The 24,209-nt window shown below is 55.3% G+C and overlaps 1 protein-coding gene across 6 annotated transcripts in view; it reads left to right on the top strand.

Annotated features, from left to right (window-relative positions):
• KIF1C (kinesin family member 1C) overlaps positions 1-23,768 on the top strand; it is a 58,536-nt gene extending 34,768 nt beyond the window's left edge. For 4 of the 6 annotated variants that reach the window (XM_084806854.1, XM_084806857.1, XM_084806856.1 and 1 more), the window contains 20 exons: positions 9,626-9,702; positions 9,882-10,061; positions 10,387-10,452; positions 10,575-10,753; positions 10,969-11,080; positions 11,628-11,705; positions 12,342-12,407; positions 12,959-13,037; positions 14,072-14,150; positions 15,108-15,253; positions 15,508-15,683; positions 16,273-16,352; positions 17,012-17,087; positions 17,681-17,760; positions 17,862-17,956; positions 18,462-18,545; positions 19,258-19,438; positions 19,906-19,978; positions 20,328-20,948; positions 22,995-23,768. In XM_084806854.1, coding sequence (XP_084662980.1) covers positions 9,626-9,702; positions 9,882-10,061; positions 10,387-10,452; positions 10,575-10,753; positions 10,969-11,080; positions 11,628-11,705; positions 12,342-12,407; positions 12,959-13,037; positions 14,072-14,150; positions 15,108-15,253; positions 15,508-15,683; positions 16,273-16,352; positions 17,012-17,087; positions 17,681-17,760; positions 17,862-17,956; positions 18,462-18,545; positions 19,258-19,438; positions 19,906-19,978; positions 20,328-20,948; positions 22,995-23,678 — 3,212 coding nt within the window. In that variant the 3' untranslated portion in view covers positions 23,679-23,768. Of the gene's footprint in view, positions 1-9,625; positions 9,703-9,881; positions 10,062-10,386; positions 10,453-10,574; positions 10,754-10,968; positions 11,081-11,627; positions 11,706-12,341; positions 12,408-12,958; positions 13,038-14,071; positions 14,151-15,107; positions 15,254-15,507; positions 15,684-16,272; positions 16,353-17,011; positions 17,088-17,680; positions 17,761-17,861; positions 17,957-18,461; positions 18,546-19,257; positions 19,439-19,905; positions 19,979-20,327; positions 21,517-21,780; positions 22,604-22,994 lie in introns of those variants that run through there. The other 2 variants (XM_084806859.1, XM_084806858.1) reach the window with 2 other exon arrangements.
• The last annotated feature ends 441 nt before the right edge of the window (positions 23,769-24,209 follow it).

The following is a 24,209-nucleotide window of genomic DNA, read 5'->3' on the forward strand; positions in this document are numbered from 1 at the left end:
GCTGGATGACTCCCCACCGAGCCCTCGGCAGCTGGATGGCATTGGGGGATGGGGCCATGCCCCTGGAATCATTTAGTCTGTGGTCAAAAGCCCAACGGGAGCTCCCCCAGACGGCGCTTTGCTCAGGGATCAGCCTTTGCTGTGTGTGGGCTTTCCCCAGCTTGGTCCATGACCGAGGCCCTGGCTGGAGAATCAGGTGACCTGGTCAACGAGGCTTTGCCTTGTCATGCCTTTCCCTACTGGGGAGGACGTGGAGTGTGCAAAGCAGCCACAAAGGTTAGTATCCACCCCTTGTTCAGCCTCTCTTTTTTGCTTGTGGCTTCATTTCTGTATTTAGCTAGTCAACTGAGGCTATTTTGCTCTAGCATCAGGCAGTTTTTTGTCTTGTTTTGTAAATAAAAGCTTACTTTAGACCTGGGTGCTGGAAAGGGAATCAAAGGAGGAGGAGGCTGGGAAGGGAATGGGTCACCCTAGGGCAGCAGGTGGGTGAGGAGGAGACCTGTGTTTCGGCTGATGGAAGTTCCTCTTCTGCAGCTCCTCCTCTCGTGTCAGCTGCTTGGCCTGACGTCTGCGGCTCTGTGCCGATCGCGTGGTAAACCCTGGGGCATGTGAAAACAGTCAGTCAGAGGGGAGAACGTGCCGTAATGCTGCATGATGTCATCACACAGAGCGTGCAGCCATGCTACAATTTCCAAGATGCACTTTGTTGAGGTGGTTGCACAACGATTCATACATACACAACAAGATCTTAAACTCATGGAGAACTTTCGTACAGGATTCAGAGGAGGAATTTGTAACTTGATGAACAAATTATAACTTCTGTTGGGATCACTTCTGTTGGGATGGCCAGAACCATGAACTGGACTCTAGCAAATAGGGTGCCAGTGTAATTCCTTAAGAATTGGTGTGGCATGGTTCCCGCCTAGGTAAGCTGGACAGAATCCTAGCTGCAGTATTCTACACAAGCTGAAGCTTCTGTTTCGTTTTCAAGGGTAGGCCCACACATAATGCATTACAATAATCACCCTGGGTATTACCAGAGTATCACCGTTGCAAGGCTATCCCTGCCCAGGAAAGGCTGCAGATGGTGAACTAGCCAAAGCTGCGAAAAAGTGCTCCGAGTCCTGGAGGCCGTGCCACATGGCTAGCCTATTTTAAGAGATGCGCCCTTGGTTGATTGAAGGTGATGGGACATAAGAGGGTGTCCTGTTTCGCTCCAAGCCTTTTGGGGTTTTAGCAGTCCAAAGCAGCAGCCTGAATGGTGCATAGACTGCAAGTGTGAGCTTAGAGGTGTTCACACAGGCCCCCGACACGTTTTTAGCCAGATGTTTTTGTCCATGTCATGATCTCGAACTTTCAAGCACAAGTTCTGGCAAACCGACACAGAACACCCAAATCAGTGAGAGTTCTTTATTGTAGGCAATCTCACAGCGAAAGCTTAATGGTTACACTGTTCAGAAATCATATAGCTGATGGTCAGTAGATATAGGCTCTGTGTAATTCCAGAACTGCCTAAAGCTAGAACTAGAACCATGACAGAGATCCACATAACAGGTTTCCTCATTGAAATTTCTGTGGATCAAAACACAGGGAAAGGGGCTTCAGTGATTCCTGGCATAAGCCATTCTAGGCAAACAAAGACAAGGAACAGTAACCTGAATAATTCCTGGGGTCAAGCTTCCCAGGCAATCAGAGATAAGAGTTCTAGAAAGGCCTGGACAAGTACACACAGAGAGAGACTTCGTCCAACCTCGAATCTTCATTGGGATCTCTGCAATGCATGGCAAGGCCTGCTATGTCTAAGAGGAAGTCCACATGAGCAGAGAGTTCTATCCCATAGTTTTTGCCTTGGTACCACGCCCCCACACTGCATGAGTCCAAGCAGAGAAAAGTCCAAGAGTCAAAATCAAACCCAGCCTTCCAGGACTCTGGGCTGACAACAAGGAAGACACACAGTCCACAGCAAAAACAAGGGTTCAAAGTCTATGAAGAGCATCATGGTACTTGTCATGGCAAGTCCTTAGCAGTCCAAAGTTCTAATTTGAAAGTGAGTCCATGTGCAGAGTGCCTGCAGAGGCTCAGACAGTGATGGATCCAAACAGAGAGGGTTTTGAGCAATGAAGATGAGATGTTTCTAGAAAAGGCTGCTCGCCTTTGCTTCAGTGTAGTCGGGGATGATGTGATTGTAGGACACCTCGTCTGGACGCCTGATGGAGAAGGGCTTTTGGCCTTTCAGCAAGGCCCTGCCCAAAGAGGGCATCGCTGCTCAGCCCTCTAGCGACGATGCTTCAATTTCAGCAACCCTCCTGCAACCCCACCCCGCTTCTGCCACGTTCTCATGGAGAGCTTCCAGCCTCCCTTCTTGCCAAGACCAATCTAGCAGGTAGACACAGGGAGTAGGGGACTCCCCTGGCTCTGCTCCGGGAATGCTGACAGAGATAAACTCACACAGATTCTGACATTCCACAGGGTGAATAAGCCCAGACCTCTCCAGACTACTTCTGATCGGATCATGGCTATAAACTGCAAGGCCCACCGCAGTGCGGAAGCTGGGCGCTGTCAGTCCAGGAAGTTGGGCCTGACCATATGGTCATTTACCTGCTCGCTTCTTGACACTGCCGCCAACTTGAGTTGGTTTTGTCACACATCAAACCTCTGAGTGAGAACGTTGTCAGTTGCGACTTGTAGATATGGTGAAACGATGGCCGTGGCTAGTTTCCTATATGGAGATATAAATTTGGGTCAGTGCTACAGTTTGCAAAAAAGGGGGGAGGGGCTCTGAAAACAGGGATGGGAAGGCAGCTTGGTGCCTCTCTACACTACCCCCGTTGGTCCTTGTCTTTTGTTTCTGTGGTTCAAACTTCCGCCATGGAGGAACCAGCATACAACGCGACCTGTGGTTTGGTGGCTGATGCGTTGCCGTCTGCTTCCCCAGCTTTTGGCTGTGAGCCCAGTCCTCCATGAATGGGACTCGTGTGTCCTGATGAAAGTCAACCCTGCCAAGCGGGTTGTCGGGGAAACCCACGACTTAACCTCTTGTGTGCTACAGGCCTGTGCAGAGAAGTGGGGTGCTTAACTCATTACATATTTATTGTGCCTGTTTCTTCTGTCTTTATCCTGCTCTTCATCCAAGGAGTTAGGGCAGCATACATGGTGTCCCCTCTTTTACCTGCGAGGAGGGTTAGGCTGAGACTGGTGGTACAGAAGTCACCACCTAATGAGCCATTTCTCATCAAGAGCATCTGGTAACATCTGCCAGCGGTCCAGTCGCCTTAGGCTGGAGCAGGGATGTCTGAGGATTGCTTCCCTCCCTCCAGCCCTACCCAGACCACCCTCCTGGGTCAGCTGCTGCACAGGCAGACCACTTCTGGTGTGCTGAACCAGTCCTCCTCTTCCCCAGCACCATTCAAGATCCCCAGTTGGACTTTTGCTTCTGTAGAATTACTGCTTGGATCATGGTGGGGGTTTTCTTTCTTGGACCAAGCAGGGTGTTCAAACTGATGGAAGAAAAGGGCTGCTTCTTTCTGGCGTGCTGTGGCAGATCATCACCTCTTTCCTATGTGCATCATCTTACCCTTGCTGCTCAGTTAGGAAATACTGTAATCAAATGCCTCCACGAAAATTCTGGAATTAAAAGTGAGATCCCAACGCTTTCACATCCAGGAGTAATAAAGATGTCTCATCTTTGAGGTTTGCCAGATGAGAGACAATTGTACCAGGCCACTAGAAATAGATCATTAGCACCCTTTTACTGATTAGAAAGGAATCCAGATGAAGAAGTGCTAGTGACTACTAGTTGTTTAGGGTGACAACTTTCACTTAGCAGGGTACCATAAAATAATGAGGCCAGATGGGCCATCAGGTAAGTGAGCGAGACCTCATTCCAGACTGTAAATATGTAAGAGAAACAAGCTCACATGACAGGATGATATCAACGGAATATGTTTGTGTGAAAACCATACCTGTAACATGTCAAAGAAAGCTAAAAGGTTTGGATAAGTATGTTGTTACATGCATTAATTTTGATAAAAAGCATCAATATTTGATAACCTTTCTACTTTAAATCTTCATATTTAAAGAATATCTTTGGAATTCTTAGATACGAAATGTAAGTTATAGTAAAAATAGTTTGGACATATTTTATAGCGTCCAAAAAGTATATAAAGGAGGCTTGGAACACGCAACAGTGGAAGCTCTCCTGTAGGATCAGCTTTCCGTAACGTGTTGCCTGTAGAATCAACCAGGTAAGTTGATATTGAGTATTGTTGAGAATTAGCAAATGTACTTGACTCTGCTTAGAAAGTTTGTTTAGAATGATTCATGTGTTTGAATTTCTGCATGCATAAGCTCTGTAATGCTAATACTTTGCGGTAAAAGACAAAAAGACAAATCTTGTCTGAGAGAGTGCTTCTTCAGAAATAGAATTCTGTATTACCCATATCAGAGTGAAGTACTGAACTGGCTCTAGATGGTATCTGGCTGTAAGAGAAACCTGACTGTAGACACAGTAGACAGGTGATCAGTGGTTGCCAACATCCTGACAGTAGAGTATGAGAAGCTCTCTGAACCAGGGCATAGGCCACAGTGCTGGAATAATGCCCCCAGGTGGCTGGCATGAAAAGCGGAGCAAGGCCTCCATCAGTCCAACACATGCTTAGCAACATGTTATTGCTGGCCTTTATTTCCTGTCTGGGCTCGACCCCAGGGCCTGTTTGACACGGAACGTGTGAAGTAAGAAGAGTACTTCTGAGCATGTGCTGACTGTCTCCCTTTAATCCCGTCCTGTCCTGTCCCCTCCAGCTTCTAGGTCAAAAGGCGCGGCTTCGTAGCAGGTCGAACATCGTCTGATCTGGGTTGAGGCAGCTGCTGGTTTGTCCACCCAGCCCACTGCTCCAGCCCTCCCCAGCCTGGTGGCCCAAAGATGTGTAGGGTTACAACTACCCCAGCCAGCATCGCTGGGATATCTAGTCCAGCACATCGATGTCTATATACTAATGCCCAGAGTATGGGAAACAAACAGAACGAACTTGAACTCTTAATACAGGAGGGAAATTATGACTTGATAGGTATAACTGAGACTTCGTGGGATGACTCTCATGACTGGAATACAGCAGTTGAAGGATATAACTTGTTCAAAAAGAACAGGAGGAACAGAAAGGGAGGCGGGGTTGCACTGTATGTGAAAAATACATATCTCTGCACAGAAATACAGGAGGATGAGCTTGGTAGCCCCATCGAGAGCATCTGGGTTGAAATAAATGGAGCAAAGAATAAAAGGAACCTGGTGGTCGGAGTCTACTACCGGCCACCCAATCAAGGAGAAGACAAGGATGAAACTTTTGAAAAGCAAATAGCCAATGTTTTAAGGAAGCATGATGTAGTAGTAATGGGGGACTTCAATTTCCCCGATATTTGTTGGGAGACAAATTCTGCAAAACATGGCCCCTCCAGGAAATTCCTGACTTGTGTGGCGGATAACTTCCTCCTACAGAAAGTAGAGGAAGGAACTAGAGGATCGTCTATCCTTGACTTGATCCTAACCAACAGAGATGACTTAGTGGATAAAGTAGCAGTTACAGGAACTCTGGGGGAAAGCGACCATGTTGTACTTGAGTTCTTGGTTCTAAGGGAAGCAAAAGCTGAGTGTACTCAAACGCGTACCCTGGATTTTAGGAAAGCTGATTTTAATAAACTCAGAACAATGATCAGTAAGGTCCCATGGCAAGCAATGCTAGCGAGAAAAGGAGTCCAAGATGGGTGGGAACTTTTAAAAAAGGAAATTCTCAAGGCACAATCACAAACAATTCCAACAAGAAGAAAAGGTGGAAGACAACAGAAGAAGCCAATGTGGCTTCACAAAAAGCTTAGGGATGACCTGAAAACAAAAAAGGACACATATAGGAAGTGGAAAGAAGGCCAAGTAACAAAGGAAGAGTACAGGCAGGTAGCACAGAATTGCAGGGATGGCGTCAGGAAGGCTAAAGCGGAGAACGAGGTGAGGTTAGCGAGGGATGCTAAAAACAACAAAAAGGCTTAATTCAGCTACGTGCATAGTAAAAGGCAGAGGAAAGAAATGGTTGTTCAGCTATTAAATAAGGATGGCAAAATGATAACAGAGGACAAAGAAAAGGCAGAGGTGCTCAATTCCTACTTTGGCTCAGTCTTCTCCCAAAAGAGGGTCTATGACCCCCCTGGCAAAGGCGAAGTACAGGCTGAAGGGGCAGGATTGCAGCTTGAGATCGACAGGCATATGGTCAAGGAACACCTCATTACTTTGAATGAGTTCAAATCTCCAGGGCCAGATGAACTGCATCCTAGAGTCATAAAGGAACTGGCAGAAGAACTCTCAGAACCGCTGTCTATTCTCTTTGAGAAATCATGGAGGACCGGGGAAGTGCCAGATGACTGGAGGAGGGCTAACGTTGTCCCTATCTTCAAAAAGGGTAAAAAGGAGGAACCTGGGAACTACAGACCAGTCAGTCTGACATCAATCCCTGGGAAAATTCTGGAGCAGATCATAAAGCAATCCATCTGGAAGCACCTTGACAACAATGCCGTGATTACTCGAAGCCAACATGGATTTGTCAAAAACAAGTCCTGCCAGACAAATCTGATCTCATTTTTTGATCAAGTCACCTCCCTTGTAGACCGTGGGAATGCTGTAGACATCATATACCTCGACTTCAGCAAAGCTTTCGACAAAGTGCCCCATGATATCCTGATGAGCAAACTAGCTCGAAGTGGGCTAGATGAAACAACGATCCAGTGGATCCACAGTTGGCTACAGAATCGGACTCAAAGAGTGCTTATCAATGGGACCTTCTCAAGCTGGGGAGAGGTAACGAGTGGGGTACCGCAGGGCTCAGTCCTGGGCCCAGTGCTCTTCAATATTTTTATTAATGACTTGGAGGAGGAGGTGCAGGGAATGCTGATCAAATTTGCAGATGACACAAAATTGGGAGGGATAGCTAATACTTTGGAAGACAGAAACAAAATTCAAAGTGATCTGGATAGACTGGAGTGCTGGGCAGAAAACAACAGAATGGCATTTAATAGGGACAAATGCCAAGTTCTGCACCTAGGAAAAAGAAACCAAATGCACAGTTACAAGATGGGGGATACGTGGCTCAACCACACTACGAGCGAGAAGGATCTTGGAATTGTCGTCGATCACAAGCTGAATATGAGCCAACAATGTGATGTGGCTGCAAAAAAGGCAAATGCTATTTTGGGCTGCATTCATAGAAGCATCGCTTCCAAATCCCGGGAAGTACTAGTTCCCCTCTACTCAGCACTGGTTAGGCCTCCTCTGGAGTACTGTGTCCAGTTCTGGGCACCACACTTTAAGAAGGATGCAGACAAGCTGGAGAGGGTTCAAAGGAGGGCAACAAAGATGATCAGGGGACTGGAAACAAAGCCCTATGAAGAGAGACTGAAAGAACTGGGCATGTTTAGCCTTGAGAAGAGAAGACTGAGGGGAGATATGATAGCACTCTTCAAGTACTTGAAAGGTTGTCACAGAGAAGAAGGCCAGGATCTCTTCTCGATCATCCCAGAGTGCAGGACACGGAATAATGGGCTCAAGTTACAGGAAGCCAGATTCCGACTGAACATCAGGAAAAACTTCCTGAGTGTCAGAGCAATACGGCAATGGAACCAATTACCTGGGGAGGTGGTGGGCTCTCCCACACTGGAGGCCTTCAAGACGAGGCTGGACAGCCATTTGTCAGGGATGGTCTGACTTGGATTCCTGCATTGAGCAGGGGGTTGGACTCGATGGCCTTGTAGGCCCCTTCCAACCCTACTATTCTATGATTCTATGATTCTATGATTCTATGATTCTACATCTGGAGGGCACCAGGTTGGGGAAGGCTGAGCTACACCCTGACGACCAGCAGCTTTCCTGGGTCTACAAAAGGCGGCTTATAAATCTTGTAAATAAATGAAATAAACACCTGATCCTTTAAAACAAATGGGGATGCTGCTGGGGAGTGAATGTTGGACCATCTGCATGCCAAGCACGTGCCCTGCCTCTGAGCTGTGGCCCCTTCTAGGTGGGCGCCCCTGCCCCGCCCCCCGCTCAGAAGCCAGCCACTGACCTCCATGTGCTGCAGACTGGTGGTGCTGTGCACTGGGGACTCTTTCTCTGGAGTAAATCAGACAGTCCTGGAGACTGGCACTGTCTGATATTGTCTTGTTTAAAGGACCCCCCCACACACACACAAACTTTCCATCAGCAAAACCTGGGATTACTAAACGAGAGCCTGGCCATCTACCCGACTCTTTCCTAGCCCCTTCCTTGCCATCACCCTCCTGCCATGCCATGGGCAGACATAATGAACAGGGGTTTCAAACTGAGCAGTAGAGTTGGGAGAGAGCAGGAGGGAGGGAGACAGGGCTGGGATGGGATGGGATGCAGAGCAGGGTAGACTTTTCAGAGGTGCCATTGATGTTGGTGAACATGCTGCATGTGTGTGTGAGAAGAATAAAGTCGGGCAGTACCTTCAGTATGGCCAACCATAATGTCACGAAAGAACATGCAAGCTTTGGGGTTCTTCTGCGACAATTTGGCTGATCCTAATAATAGTATTGCCCCATTGTGGATTTTCCCCCTCGTGGACTAATGCTTTTTATGTGTGCAGGAAATGCATCTCAGCTGATTGTCTTAAGGCACCACCCAAGATGCTGGGTCTGGCCTCCAAAGCTGTGAATGGTTTACCTACCTCCTCTCCCAGGTCTCATTACAACCAGTGGCCGCTGGCCACAGGAGCTAAATAGAGCCTCCAAGTTCAGAGGCAGCCCACCATGAAGGGCTCTTGCCTTCCTGCCCTGCTTGTGGGCTCCCCTTTGGGGCATCTGGATGGCCACAGTGGGAATGCAGGATGCTGCGGGCTTGAGGGGCCCCCTTTGGTCTGATCCAGTTCCAGGATCAGACCTTGTGTGCTCTGAGGTCAGCCAAGAGCACCCTCTTAAATTCTGTGTGGCTGCTAGAAGGAAAACCAGTTTCACGCCTGAAGTGCAAAATCCCAGCTTGCTTGAGATGCATGCTGGACAACCATCCTGCTCTTCCTCCTCCTCCACGTTGGCACAGGGAGAAGAGTGGGGGGGAGGGGGAGAGAGAGATGGCATACACATCCTTCCCCAATCTGCTGTATTTATTTCATTTCTTTTCTATACCACCCAATAGCTGAAGCTCTCTCTGTAGTAGCCCAACAGTTCCCGTAATTCCTGACCATTGGCCATGCCACCTGGGGCTGATAGGAGTTGTAGCCCGCAGCATGATGGGGGACCCAGGTTGGGAAAGGCTTTGGTACAGCTTGAATGGGTCATCTACCCAGTCACTTGATCAACACTTGCAGCTCCCTTGAAGGTGGGCCTCGTAGGCATGGTGTTGCCAGAATCATTTTCGGATTTAGTATTGTGGTTCATAAGCCATACAACTCCTTTTTGCGTGTGCAGAATACGCCGCTGTCCCTCTTCGCCAGCTGTCCCAACGCGCCTCGCTCCGGAATTGTTGGACCGCAGCTCCCATAATTCAGCCTCACAGCAAGCAGTTCATGAAGGTGGCGCACGCGTATGCTCTCCCGCCTGAATTTCATTTGGGCTCTTCAATCCTTCTCTGCAGGTATTGCCAATCCCAAGCAGGCAAAGGATGCCCTCAAGAATTTCACCTTTGACTATTCCTACTGGTCTCATACCTCGGTGAGTTTCCTGAGTGGGGGGATAAGAGCTCTGGGGGTGGGTGTGTGCCATAACCAGGTGCCTGGGTTGGTCCAGCAGCAGAACAGCCCTCGGCTGAGCCCTGGGCTTGGAGCCAGGCCAATGAGAGGGAGGCAGCCGCAGCCCTTGGAACGCCATGCAGCGGGTTCTTTCTCTTCTAGGAGGAGGACCCCAACTTTGTGTCCCAGAGGCAGGTCTACAAAGACATTGGCGAGGAGATGCTGCTCCATGCCTTTGAGGGCTACAACGTTTGCATCTTTGCATATGGGCAGACAGGGGCTGGCAAGTCGTACACCATGATGGGCAAGCAGGAGCAGAACCAGCAAGGCATCATCCCTCAGGTGCTGGCCAGGGGGCGGGGGTGGAGAGAAGGGGGGAGGGCTTGGACAGTGGTGCTGGGGACCGAACATAGTGTGTGTGTGTGTGTGTGTGTGTGTTTATTTCAGACATTTCTTGGCTGCCTTTCAGGGCAGAAGCCCTCCCAAGGCGGCTTACAGCATAAAATAGTAAAGAGGGACAGCGAGGGAAGATGATCCAGGCTGTCCTTGTTTTTTGTTGCCCCCCTTCCCTCCCCTCCCCTTGAGCTCCACTGTAGGTTTGGATGAATTAAACCCTGCCCCGACCCCCACGAGCTCTGATCTGCTCCTCCCTCTTCCTTCTCTCCAGCTCTGTGAAGATCTCTTTGCCCGAGTGAATGAGAACAACTCCCCCAGCCTCTCCTGTTCTGTGGAGGTCAGTGCTGCCCCTTCCTGCCCCCCCTTCCTACCCCCAGACGCCCCTTCCATGCTCCCAGCCTCCTGCCCCCTTGCTGGGTGTTCCTTTCATAACGTCCTGTGTCCGGCCGCCTTGCCCAGGTGAGCTACATGGAAATCTACTGTGAGCGTGTGCGTGATCTCCTGAACCCCAAAAGTCGTGGAAACCTGCGTGTGCGGGAGCACCCCATCATGGGGCCCTACGTTGAAGACCTCTCCAAGCTTGCTGTAACCTCCTATGAAGATATTGCAGATCTCATGGACTGTGGCAATAAAGCCAGGTAGCTCTCTGCTGACTGAGAGAGGAGAAGGGGCTTTGCAAAGGGATCCCAAAACATGGGATGGGGAGATTTCTAGGAGTTCTAGATTCTTTTGGGAAAGAAGGAAATGGACCAACTTGGAGCAGGGGTGGGTGTGTGTGAGCCAGAATTGATGGTGGCTGGGAGTCCTCTCCTGCCTTCACTCGCATAACCCCCCCCCCCCCCCCGGTTTCCAGGACTGTCGCTGCCACCAACATGAACGAGACCAGCAGCCGCTCCCACGCCGTCTTCACCATTGTGTTCACCCAGCGCCGTCATGACGAACTCACGGACCTTGACACTGAGAAGGTGAGATTGTGGCAGTCACAGGGCGGGGCGGGGGGTGGGGGGGCCTTCTGGGAGGTGGGCACGCTCCGGCCACTTGGTGTGGTGGAGAGCCAGCCTCTGCACCAGGCCTGGCCTGGCTTCGGCCCCAATCCACAGTGGAGGCTTTTGTTCCTCAGCCAAGGGAGTTGTGCTTGCGGAGGCAAGAGGTTGGCTGGGGCACCTGTGCCTTGCAGCGTATGCCAAATGTCTTGCGTCTTCTCTCGGCCCTTCGGTAACATTAGCAAAACTAAAAACGTGCGTGTCATCCCCCCCTCCTCCTCAGCATTAGCTCATCATCACTGGTGTATCACACTGGGCTCGGGGATGAGCAGCAGTGCTGACATTGTGGTTGGGTTGGAACAACCGGCCTCGTTGCCTGAACCCCCGGCGTTCCGCCGCGTTTGCAACTTGCGTCCCAGCAGCGGGTGCAGAGCGTGGCTCCCACCCCTTGTGGTACAGAGCAGCCCAGCACCAGGAGGGCCGCCCGTGCCCCGTACCTTCTCCACTCCCCTCTCTCCTTCCTTTCCAGGTGAGCAAGATCAGCCTAGTAGACCTGGCTGGGAGCGAGCGAGCGGATTCGTCGGGGGCAAAGGGCGTGAGGTTAAAGGTAAGAGCTCACCTCGTGGATGCCGAAGTGGCCATGTTTGTGGGGGTGAGTCTAGGTTTTTAACAACTGGAAAACCAGTTGTTTTCCGGGCCAAATTCAAGGTGTTGGTTTTGACCTTTAAAACCCTATATGGTTCCGGCCCAGCCTATCTCAAGGAGCGCCTCCAGCAGCACCAGACAGGCCGCTCAACCAGATCAGCCTCAGATGGCCTTCTCTCTGTCCCATCAGCCAGGACAGCTAGACAGGTGGGGATGAGGGAGAGGGCCTTTTCTATGGTGGCCCCCGCTCTGTGGAACTCCCTCCCTAGGGAACTCCGCCATGCCCCCTCTTTAATGAGCTTCCATCGTGCATTAAAAACGTGGTTGTTCAGGCAGGCATTTGGGGTGGGTTAGGGTATTTTAGAACATGTTTTTATTGTAGAATTTTATTGTTTTAAACTGTTTTATTGTACGTTGTACATCACCCAGAGTGGCTGGGTGACCAGCCAGATGGGCGATTAATAAATTTAATAATAAATAAATAATAAATAGGTTAAGCCCTCCCAGTCACTCTGTGCGCACATGAGCGTATATGGGGCTTCATTCTAACCAAGATGCGCGCGCTCTTGCTCCCCCCCTCCCCCCTCCCCTTTTCCAGGAAGGTGCCAACATCAACAAATCTCTGACTACGCTGGGCAAAGTCATCTCAGCACTGGCAGAGATGGTAAGCGACGCTCTTTGGGGCTTGTTTAGGGTTCCAGGTTTCTCCTCATTCTTCAGTCTAAGGTGCTGCAGAGGTTCAGGGACAATGTCTGTGTGGGGCAGTGAGGGGCAGGACACAGTGGAGGGCCAGGATTCTGCTTCTGCTAGTCCCAGGAAGGTTGGCGAAGAGGGAGCAGCCAAGCCCCTCCCCAGTACGCGGCCGGCCAGCAGCCTGGGGGATGTTGCAGAAAGGTCCCCTGTGAAAAGCCCTCTGGGCTTCCTCTTCTGATCAGCCGCTCTGCAGGCTCTGGCCCCGCTGCGAAGCGCCCTGGGAGAGCACGGGGGAGGGGCACAGCTGTCCCCCCCTGGCTTTGGAGGCTGTCTCCTGGGTTCAGGCTCGGCGTTTCCGTGCAGCCCCCTGACCCTCCCACCGGGCCAGGAGGAAACCGCCTCTTTTTGTTCATTTTGCTGTTCCCTTTTTCCTCCTCCCACGTCTGTGCAGTGCGGGAGAACGGTAGGCTGATGGGGGGGAGGGGAGGGGATGCTTTTCTCTCACCCTTCCTCCCTCTCCAGCAAAACAGCAAGAAAAAGAAGTCTGAATTCATCCCTTACCGTGACTCTGTGCTCACCTGGCTGCTGAAAGAGAACTTGGGTGAGCGCAGAAGGGACCATTTTTGGAGGTGGGGACAGGGAAGGCAGGGGCATCGGAGAGAGACTCTGGCAAGGCAGAGCTGGGGGCAGGAAGGCAGGGATCACTTTAGGTCAGGGGTGGAGGACCTCCAGCCCACGGGCCTCATCCAGTCCATGGAGGCTCCCCATCCGGGCCCTGGAGGCCACTGTGGGACGGCAGCGGGGCTTGCCGCCCTGCCGCCACACGGAGGGGCATCCCGCCGTTGTCTCCTGTCAGCAGTTGGCGGCAACAGTGGGACTCCCCTGCACGCCGCAGCTGGAATCCCTGCTGTCATCCATACCGTACTTCTGATCCTGATTGGAAGTAACCGCGGGGGTTGTTCGGCTTTCGCGTGCTGCTTGTCTTCGCAGCTGGGAGGGCGAGTAGCGCACGACGTGCATCACCCGTCCGGTGTCCTGACTGAGCCGTCAGGTGTGGCGGAAGGCCTGCAGGCCTTGAAGCCCGGAACCGGGCAGTGTCAGGGGGCGTGGCCCTGCCCCTTCTCTCATACTGCCCACAGGGGGGTCGTGGGGGGATAAGTTGCCCCCCCCCAATAAGCTCCCCACCTCTGCTTTAGAGGGAGGGTGGCAGTGGGTGGGGGGAAAGGCTCAGGTTGGGACAAAAATGTGAACGTGGATTGGAGGAGGAGGAGGAAGTTCACATTTTAGGATTACTGCATTCCAGCAGCCTTCCCCATGCTGGTGCCCTTCAGATGTGTTGGACCACAAGTCCCAGCAGCCCTCGCCAGCATGGTTGAAGGCTGCTTCATTGGGACGAACTTCCCTAGGAAGATTCAGGAGGCTGGTCCTGTGGAGTCAGAGATGGGTGTTTCTGTGTCCTCTTAGGCCGGGCTGGGGGAAAGCCTCAAGGGCCTAGAAATGTTGGCATTGGCGCCCCAGAGCTTTGGACATTGTTATTTTTAACCATTCCAAAGGCAGGCAGCTAGGAAGTGGGTATTCCCAGCCCACCCTATGCGCCTCCTTCCATGCCCCACTTCCTCTTTTCCTGTTCCTCAGGGGGCAATTCCCGCACCGCCATGATTGCTGCCCTCAGCCCAGCAGACATCAACTATGAGGAGACGCTGAGCACCCTCCGGTGAGCTGAGGTGGCAGATATATGGGTAGGGGGGAGGTCCAGGGAAGGATGGAGCCAGGGGTCCACCCTCTAGTGTGGACCCCTCTATCCATGCTCTGATAACTTCTCGTCTGGATTACTGCAATGCGTTATATGTGGGGCTGCCTTTGAAAACGGTCCGGAAACTTCAGCTGGTCCAAAATAGGGCAGCAAGATTGTTAACAGGGACTGGCCTGTGAGCTCATATTACGCCAGTACTTTTCCAGCTGCACTGGCTGCCAGTCCATTTCCAGGCCCAATTCAAAGTGCTGGTGTTAACATTCAAAGCCCTTAATGGCTTGGGGCCAGGTTACCTGAAGGATCGCCTCCTCCCATATGTGCCTGCCCGGACCTTAAGATCATCATCAGCGGCCCTTTTCCGTGAGCCCCTGCCAAAGGAAGTGAGGCGGGTGGCTACTAGGAGGAGGGCTTTTTCTGTTGTGGCTCTGGAATGAGCTCCCTAGTGAGGTTCGCCTGGCGCCTACATTGTACTCCTTTCGGCGCCAGGTGAAGACCTTTTTATTTTCCCAGGCATTTTAGCTTTCTAAATTTTTATCTTTGCTGTTTTAAATCTGTATTTTAAACTCCTGTACTGCTGCTAGGTTTTATTGTGGTTGTAGTGTTATATTGTGGTTTTAATGTTCTATATATTTTAAATTGTTTTATTGTGTGTTGTTTGGTTTTAGTTTTTGTGAACCGCCCAGAGAGCTTCGGCTATTGGGCGGTATAGAAATGAAATGAATGAATGAATGAATGAATGAATGAATAAATAAATAAATAAATAAATAAATAAATAATAGTGTAGCCGGGGCATCTTCCCCACTGTTGTGCTGAGACCGGAACAGGGCTGGCTCTCTTCTCTCTCACTTCCACATCACCGCCTTCTCATTGCTGCCCTCCTCCCTCTCTCCCCCTCCCTCCCTCCCTTCTCTCCCCTAGTTATGCTGACCGCACCAAGCAGATCCGCTGCAACGCTGTCATCAATGAGGATCCCAATGCCCGGCTCATCCGTGAGCTCAAGGAAGAAGTGGCCAGGCTCCGGGACCTGCTCTCCGCACAGGGGCTCTCGGCTGCCACCTTCCTGGGTAGGAGCATGAGGGGCGGGGAGATGGATGCAAGTGCCCTTGGGGAGGAAGGGATCCAAGCTGCTCTTCGCGTGCTCAGAAGTACATTCTGCGTGTGCTGTGGCTGAGTGTTGAGATGGGGAGCCAAAATGGAGCCCTCGTAGCCTTGGGAGGTCTCTCCCTGCAGTGCAGGAGACGCAAGGACTTGGCGGCGCCAGGGGGCTGCCTTTGGGAAGCAGGAGGTGTCCAGCTCCTCACTGCACGTGCGTTTCTAGGAGCCAAGCCCGATGGCTCTGGTGGCGGATTGGGCATCCCCGCCTCACCCTTTGCCCTGATGGCGGAATCCTCCCTCCTGCTGGAGCCCGCGACCCTCAACGGGGAGTTGGAGCCCTACCACCCTGCCACGGAGGAGGAGGCCATCTGCACGGAGGAGGCCATGGAGAGGCTCCAGGTGGGATGAGCGGGACCTAGTGCAGCCCCGGGCTTTTCCCAGCCCCCTCCGAACAGGGAGCCCGATGCAGGGTGAGGTGCCGAGGAAGAATGGCGAGTGATGCAGCCCACGCCAGTGACGTGGCCTGGGGCAGTTCTGTCCCCTCCTTCCCAGACACGCCACAGAGCCCAGCCTCGCCCGCCCTCGAGGCGGCGCTGGTGCTCCGAGGCAGGCTGCACTGAGGTCCACGCTTTCCGCTGAGGCGCTTGGCTAGCAGCAGGGAGCCTTCCCGCCTCCTGCGCCACACTGAATAAAAGCCCCCCCGCCCACGCCCACCCTCTAGCCCAGCCCACATTCCCCCAGGCGTCAGAGCCGCGGAGGCTTAGCAGCCTGGGGCGGGGCGTGCTCTGCTATGGCGACGTGAGGCTCATTGCGGGGCTGCTCTCCCTGGGCCCCTGGGGCCTGGGCTCCCTCCTGGCCCAGGCACAGTGCTGGCCTGTAGCAGAGAGGTGGTGGCGGCAGTGACGGGGGGGTCTGTTTTTCTGCAAGGCATTCTCCCCCGATTTGCATTCTCCCCCCCCCCCCCCGATTCGCTTTCCTGCCCTCATAGGAGACAGAGAAGATCATTGCTGAACTCAATGAGACCTGGGAGGAAAAACTGCGGAAAACGGAGGCCATCCGGATGGAGCGGTGAGAGCAGCAGCCCCTCGGGCGGGGGGGTCTCCAGCCCCCCACCCCCCTGCCACTTCCCTGCAGTATCTTGCTAAGGAAGGAGGGGTTCCCTTGGATCTGGGCCGTGGATGTTCTCTCTCTTTGGGATATTTAGATAGGTAGCTAAACATGTCTGTAGCCCATTATCACTGCAAAGGCAAGGCCTGAAAGCATTTGAGCTTTCCCAAAACCCAAGGGTAGCTGAGCTGAGCAGCTGTGGCGGGGTGAAGCAGGGCTTCAGTGCGGTGCGTTGTCCTTCCCCTCTGCCGAGCTTGCACAAGAAGCAATACGAAAATACAGGATATGCAGATCTTGCTCAACGTGTGTCACCTTCATGCCCCCAAAGGTGACTTTCTGTGGCCCAGGACAAGCATGCCCTGGATGCAGTCACACGCAGGTCCAGTCCTTTGCCAACAGCGGAAATGGCTGAGCCGTGCCTCCGTGTGCCAGTGGCTGGGGAGCACGAGCGGGAGGGTGCTCCTGCGCGGACTTCCCATGGGGGCATCTGGCTGGTCACTCTCGGAACAGGACGCTGGATGAGATGGGCCCCCTGGGGCCTGATCCACCAGGGCCCTTCTGAGGTTCTCAGCTTGGGGCCCCTGGCTGAAGGCTCCCTTCTCTCTGTCCTCCTCCTGCAGAGAGGCTCTCCTGGCGGAGATGGGCGTAGCTCTCCGGGAGGACGGGGGCACCGTTGGGGTCTTTTCCCCCAAGAAGGTAAGCACGTGTGGCCACACGTGTGTGCACATGTAGGGCCAGGCATCAAGTGTAGACTGCCCTGGCGAGAGGCAGCGTTCTACTTGTCCATTCAGCCCACTGCATGGTATGGCAGCGGCTCCCAGGGTCTCGGGCTGGGGTCTTTCTTCCCAGCCCTGCCACCCGAGATGGCGGGGTGGGACCTGGGACCTCCTGCATGCTTCACTCCTGAGCTATCACACCTTGCCGAAGGCCCCTGCAAGCTGCCCCTTCTTGATGCAGTGAAGCCATCTTGCAGGTCCTCCAAGACTGTGGTTGGTTCAGTCGCATAAGGTGTGCACAGTTGCCCAGCTTTTGAGTGGGGAGAATCAGCTTGTGGGGAGTTTGCCATGTTAAGCCCCTTCTGATGAACTCGGGATGCATTGCGTGTGTGCAGTGGCCGGCCACATGGTGGCGCCAGTTTCGCGGTCGCTCCCTGCGATGCCCTTCAAGGCGCCCTGGCCTTGTGGCCGCGCTTCCGACGCATCCGCTCCTGTGAAAGATGCAGCCCCTGGCTTGGGCTGGCAAGAGGCGGTCTGTCTCCCCGCAGCGGACGCCATGTCTGTCTCACGCAGACTCCACACCTGGTGAACTTGAATGAGGATCCACTGATGTCCGAGTGCCTCCTCTACCACATCAAGGACGGCGTCACCCGGTAAGGCCCTCTGGGCCGTGGCGAGTTGGTGCGTGGGGCTGCTCCAGACCCACACGCTCACCCTCCCTCTTTCTCGCTTGGCCCTCCCTTCCCTGCTCCAGAGTCGGCCAGCAGAACGTGGATATCAAGCTGACAGGGCAGTTCATTCAAGAGCAACACTGTTCCTTCCGCAGCGTCACCAGGGAGTCCGGAGAAGGTGAGCAGGGGCGCGCGGGGGGCACGTGGCCCTGGGCGCGGGCGCGCCGCTGCGAGTGGGAATTCTGCCTTGTTCCGTAATGACGGCGTTCCTCTCCCTCTCTTTGTGCTTGCGTGGAGCAGGGCCCTTGGCAGCCCGCCGGCAGGTATTGGACTGTCTGTGGTTCGTGTGGGGTGGGGAGGTTGGGCTGCCTTACTGGGTGACCGAAGGGCAGGCCCCACCCTCCTGCCCTCCAGCCTTTCTGTCACGCTTTACTGCTTCATGTTTTCCCCCCACCTCAGATCCAGATGCATTCCTTTGTCCTGACCTGCCTCTGTCCCTGTTGGCATTTTAGCCAAACAGCCCTCGCGGTGGAGCCGGCCTGGACTGCAACGATTGGGGAGGGCAGGGGGTGGCAGTGGAAGCAAGTGGGCATGGTTGGCTCTGTCTCATGCCCCCCAGCCTGCCTGTAGTGGTGGGTCTTGGCAGACCGTGTTCCCTGATCTCCGGCCCCCTTCTCTTGCAGCTGTCGTCACGCTGGAGCCGCGCGAGGGGGCCGAGACCTACGTCAACGGGAAGCAGGTGATGGAGCCCCTGGCGCTGAGATCAGGTAGCGTTGGGGGCATGGTGCATGATGTGCAAGCGGCATCTCTTTGCCTCCTTCCGAGTGGAGGTGACCCCCGGGCCAGGAGGTGCGGCGTTTGGGCCCGGCCTGTTTTGCTCCAGCCACCACTTGGCAGCTGCCTTCGAAACACAGCGCTGGGAGGGGCCAGGAGCCCCTGGTTCCGAGGGAAGCGTGTCAGATGTGCCACGGGGACCGGCCGGCCTCCCTGGCTGACCAGCCAGCCCTCCCAAGGGGGAGGCAGCGTGAGGCTGGGAGGCTGGCAGACCTGGGGTGCCGTTAAGACTGGCAGATTTGGCTGATGAGGCGCCACTGCAGCCTTCCCCAAGCTGGCTGGGGGATGTTGGGAGTTGTAGTCCAACACAGCTGGAGGGCGCCAACTTGGGAAAGGCTGATTGTCCTCGGGCAGCTTTTGTGGAGTCCAGCGGGGACTGTGCCCCATGCGAAGCGGCAGGACACCCGATGCCACCCCCCCATCTCCTGTTGCCAGCCAGCCACCCGTGCCTCCTGGCACCTGTGTCCCTTTGCGACGTGCACGTGGGCCGCTGCATGTGGAGCGGTGTGGGAGCACTTGTCGGCATCTGCAGGAATTGCTATGCTTCCCCCCCGCCCCCCCAGCCTGTATACCTTCAGAGCCCGCACCGCGTTCCTCCTGCTTGGCTGATGCCTTCTCTGCATCCCGCCCCCCCTTCCTGTCAAGGCAGCCGCATTGTGATGGGCAAGAACCACGTTTTCCGCTTCAACCACCCCGAGCAGGCGCGGCTGGAGCGGGAGCGCAGCGCCCCCCCCGAGGGCCAGGCCGAGGCTGTTGACTGGAACTTTGCTCAGCGGGAGCTGCTCGAGAAGCAAGGCATCGACATTAAGCTGGAGATGGAGAAGAGGTGCGGGCCTGCCTCCGGGCAGAGACCTGGAAAAACAGCACGGTGTAGTGACGAAGGGGCCCCCCAAACCAGCTGGGGGCAGGGGGGGCAGTCTGGGAATGGGCGTGGCGTCACATGGGCCAAGGGCTTTAAGTTAGCTGGGTTCTCTCAGTGAAGCACAAACTGAACATGACCAGAAGGCCTCTTTTCTAGCCCATTTTCAGGGCGTGGGAACTTGCAATCTTGCCACGTGAAAGTGGTTTCCCAAACTGCCATGTCCTCACTGGCGCTTTTCTTTCTGACACGTTGCAAACCTTTTTGCAAGGTGGTCATGTGAAAACAGGAGAAAACTCCTGTTGTGACAGCCCTGCCTTAAGACATGGGGCATGTGAGTCCTTTAGTGTGGCTTGGGGGGCAAGGACGTCCCTATGCTGAACCAGCTTTGGGTCACAATCTCCTGTTTCACTTTCCCCCATTGACACACACAGACTCCAGGACTTGGAGACCCAATATCGTCGGGAGAAGGAGGAGGCCGACTTGCTTCTGGAGCAGCAAAGACTGGTATGGGCTGTGCGCATGCATGCGCTGGGTGGTATGCTTGCCAGTGCAGGAGGGGGAGGCGAGGCATGAGAGACACGGCAAGAGGCTTCCAGAGCTGTGGGATGTGCCCTGAGGCGGCCACGGCTGTGTGCATCCTCAGCATCTCTTTGGCCGCTCTCCTGAGGAGGAGGTGGAACTGGTGCTCACAGCAGATCAGCTGGGGCGGGGCGGGGCAGAGGGGGTTGCAGGCAAGAAGCAACGGGCCATCAAGTACGTTGGTTTACAGTGACAAGTTTGGGGCTGAGGGTGTGAAGTATATCGGGACCCCATCCCTCCTCAGTTCTGTCCCTTCTTTCTCCCCACTGCCCAGTATGCAGATTCTGATAGTGGCGACGACTCGGACAAGCGCTCGTGTGAGGAGAGTTGGCGCCTCATCTCATCTCTGCGTGAGAAGCTCCCTGCCACCAAAGTGCAGACCATCGTGCGCCGCTGTGGCCTGCCCAGCTCTGGCAAGAAGCGGGAGCCGCTGCGCGTGTACCAGATCCCACAGCGCCGGCGGGTGGCCAAGGACCCTCGCTGGCTGACACTGGCTGACCTCAAGATGCAGGCAGTCAAAGAGATTTGCTACGAGGTGGCCCTCAACGACTTCCGGCACTCCCGCCAGGAGATCGAGGCCATGAGCATCGTCAAGATGAAGGAGCTGTGCCGCCTCTACGGCAAGCGCAACCCCAGTGAGCGCGACAGCTGGCGCGCTGTGGCCCGGGACGTCTGGGACACGGTCGGCGTGGGTGAGTCCGATGGCACCGGCACCAGTGCAGATGGCCGGGCCGGCACTCCCGGCGCTGACGTAGATGATCTCCGCGCTCACATCGACAAGCTGACGGACATCCTGCAGGAGGTGAAGATCCAGAACAACATGAAGGACGAGGAAATCCGGTCCTTGCGGGATCGAGTGGTCAAGATGGAGCGGGTCATCCCCATCTCTGCCCAGGTGAGCTGCTGCCCTGGGCACCTGTTCCAGGCAAAGGCCGCCACCGCTGTTCCCCACTGTTTCAGGCAGTCCGCTGTCCCTTGAACAGCACACAGAGGAAACATTTTACTTTTTACAAACATAAGGGAATAGAAACCTGGCCAGCCTCAACAAGAATTGTAGCTCTTCCACAGGTATATTGGAAGAGCTCATAAGCAGGGTCAGGCCAAAGGCCCGTCTGGTGCCATGGCCAGCCACATGCCTCAGAAGCCCGTGTGCAGGGCGGGAAGGCGATAGACCCGCCTCCCCCATCCTGGTGCTTTCTGGATGTGTTGGACTACAACTCCTGCCCTCCACATGATGAGGGTTGTAGTCTGAAGGGCACCAGGCCTGGGAAGGCTGCAATTGTGCGTCCTTGCTGTGTGTCCCCCAGCATGATTCAGTGTCATTCTGCTGTTGTGGAGATCCAGGTTCATGGTGCTTTCTCCCCCCCACCCCCCACCCCCATATGCCTTTCTGCATATCAGCCTCAAACGTGGCCTCAATTCTGGGTGACAGTGTTGATCAATAAGCTTGATTCAGATTCCTTACCTCTGTGGGTTGGCTGTGAGTGTGTGCGTGTGCGTGCGAAAGACTGTTTGAGTTATTGGGAACAAACCTCTGATGAAAGAATCCTGCCACATTCACAGCACAAACTGAGTAGCCACTGTGCCACAGATGTCAATGTACCTTCTCTCTTTCTCTTTCTCTTTCTCTTTCTCTTTCTCTCTCTCTCTCTCTCTCTCACACACACACACACACACACACACACACACACACACTATCCTCACAACAACCACATGCGGTTGGTTAGGCCCAAGGCCCACTGCACGGATTTGAATCCGAATAGTAGGGTTGGATTCCATGATTCAAATGGGCCTGTAGAGAATGTGGATCTCTACAGTCTGACAATATCCACTACAGCCCGCAGAGGCACCCTCTGTTACAGAGTGGGATGACGGAATTCTCTCCACATTTTGCATCACATTTACACAGGCCACGAGAGCCTCGTGTGGCGCAGAGTGGTAGGTGGCAGTATTGCAACTGAAACTCTCCCCATGACCTGAGTTTGATCCCAGCTGAAGCCGGGCCCCAGGTAGCCGGCTCAGGTCGAATCAGCCTTCCATCCTTCCGGGTCGGTAAATGAGTACCCAGCTTGCTGGGGGAAAGGTAGTCACGACTGGGGAAGGCAAAGGCAAACCACCCCGCTGCAGTCTGCCATGAAAACGCCAGTGCAAGCGGCGTCCCCCTAGGAGTCAGCAATGACCCGGTGCTTGCACAGGAGGAACCTTTCCTTTCCTTACACAAGCCACTCACCGTGGAGGTTAATACAATGATACATGGTGGTGCAGAGAGAATGGTGGCTGGCTTCAGCAAAAATTGTAACTCTTCCCCAAGAGCATCAGAAGAGCCCCGAGGCTGGGTTGGGCCTTCTCTCTTTCTCACATAACACTAGGGTTGCAGTCACAGAGCAGGTGCCTGTCCCCTTCTGCCTGTTCTGGGTTTCCCCTCATTTGTCTGTGGCTTTTACGCTTTCCACGGGCAGAGTGCAGTTTGGAGCATCTTTGCTCCCTAAACCAAGGAGGTTTGTGTTATTCCCATTTCCCAGGTGGGTGAGAAATGAAGCTGAGAGAATGAATGACCAAAGTGCACTCAAAGTCTGTTGCAGAAGCTGGACCTGAACCCAGACCCAGCTCTCTAGTCACAGAGGGTATATACTCTGTGCTTAAAGAAATAAAACACACACACACACACATCTCCATTCTGTGGCAAGGAGCCCCAAACCCTTGCTCCTTTCTCGCCCTGCCACTGCCGCTGTTAGAATTTCACAGCTGGCGTCTAAACTCATTAGCTACCCTGATGCAGGCCCTGCGTGTGCAGGAGACGACAGTGGCTATCCGTCCCGGAGAGAGCGGTCTCTTCGCCCTGCATCACGCGGCGGGGGGGGGGCGCGGGGGCAGACCCGGGCCTGGCGCGCGGGCTCCTCGCCAGGCCCTCTCCCCCTCCTCTCGTTTGCTCCCCGCCCAGGAGGACGAAGACCTGGAGAATGAGTGGGGCCCCCTGCTCTTCGCCGAGGGCCTCGTTGCGGAGGGGGAGGCGAAGGAGCGGGCTGGCTGCCGGGACCCACTGCGCCCCCAGGAGGACGGGGGGCCGCCGCCGTGCTGCGACCGGGTCTCCCGCCTGATGGAGAAGGACGCCGCCTTCCGCCGGGGGCGTCTCCGCTGGTTGCGGCAGGAGCAGGCCCGCCTGCAGAGCCCGCAGCTGCCGCCGCTGCCCAAAAACTCGCGCCACGGCCCGCTGCACAGCGTGCCGGGCAAGTTCATCCCCCCGCAGGACTGCAAGCTGCGCTTCCCCTTCAAGAGCAACCCGCAGCACCGCTGCTCCTGGGGGCCCGGGCCCGCGCTCATGGCGGGGGGCAGCGCCGGGGGCGAGGAGGCGGCACCCCTGGGCCCTGGGCCGCCCCGGCCGGGCAGCCCCACCCCCCCACGCAAGCGGGCCGCCCGGCGCAGCTCGCTGGAGGGGGGGCAGGCGCGGGGCCAGCGCGGCCAGGCCCAAGAGCGCGGTCAGGCCTGCAAGCACAGCTACTACCCCCGCCAGCACCAGCCGTACCCGCCGCACCGGCCCGGCACCCCTGGTGGCAGCCCCCCGCCGCGCATGCGCCGGCAGCGGTCAGCCCCCAGCCTTCAGCAGGAGCGCGAGAGCGCCGCGTGACGCAGGCGGGATGGAGGCCGCCGTGGCAGGGCTGTGGGGCAAGCGGCCCCAAGTGGCGGGGCTGCCCGAGCGCGGCGGGGGCGGGCATTTGGGCCGCACCATTTCGGGGCCAGGAGGCGAGACCGTGCCCGTGCTGAAGATCTGCCCTCCTGCCCCGTCCCGCACAGCCTCGGGACAGGGAGGGGGCAGGGCGGAACTGCCATGTGCCCCCGACCTCGGGCTTCCCCCGGCCCCTGTCCGTCCTCCTCCCGAAGCTGGGGGGGGCGCAGCCCCGCGGGGGGGCGCCGCCGCCGCGGGCTGGCTGGCTGCGCGCCGAGCGCCGGCTGAGTGCGGCCCCCAGCCCGCAGCGGGCGGCGGAAGCGCCGCGGCCGGGCGGGGCGAGGGGCCTCTGCCGCCATGGGGGAGGCGGCATCTCCCCGGCAGCCCGCCGGCGGGGCAGAGGCTGGACGGGGCTGGACTCGCGCCGAAGGCGCCCCGCGGCGGTTCCCACCCCGGCCCACACGCCCCCCCTTCCGCCGCTCTCGCTCCCGC

This window comes from Heloderma suspectum, chromosome 6 (assembly GCF_057233095.1).
Source record: "Heloderma suspectum isolate Gila_16-S chromosome 6, 16-S_ref, whole genome shotgun sequence".
Classification (NCBI taxonomy): domain Eukaryota; kingdom Metazoa; phylum Chordata; class Lepidosauria; order Squamata; family Helodermatidae; genus Heloderma; species Heloderma suspectum.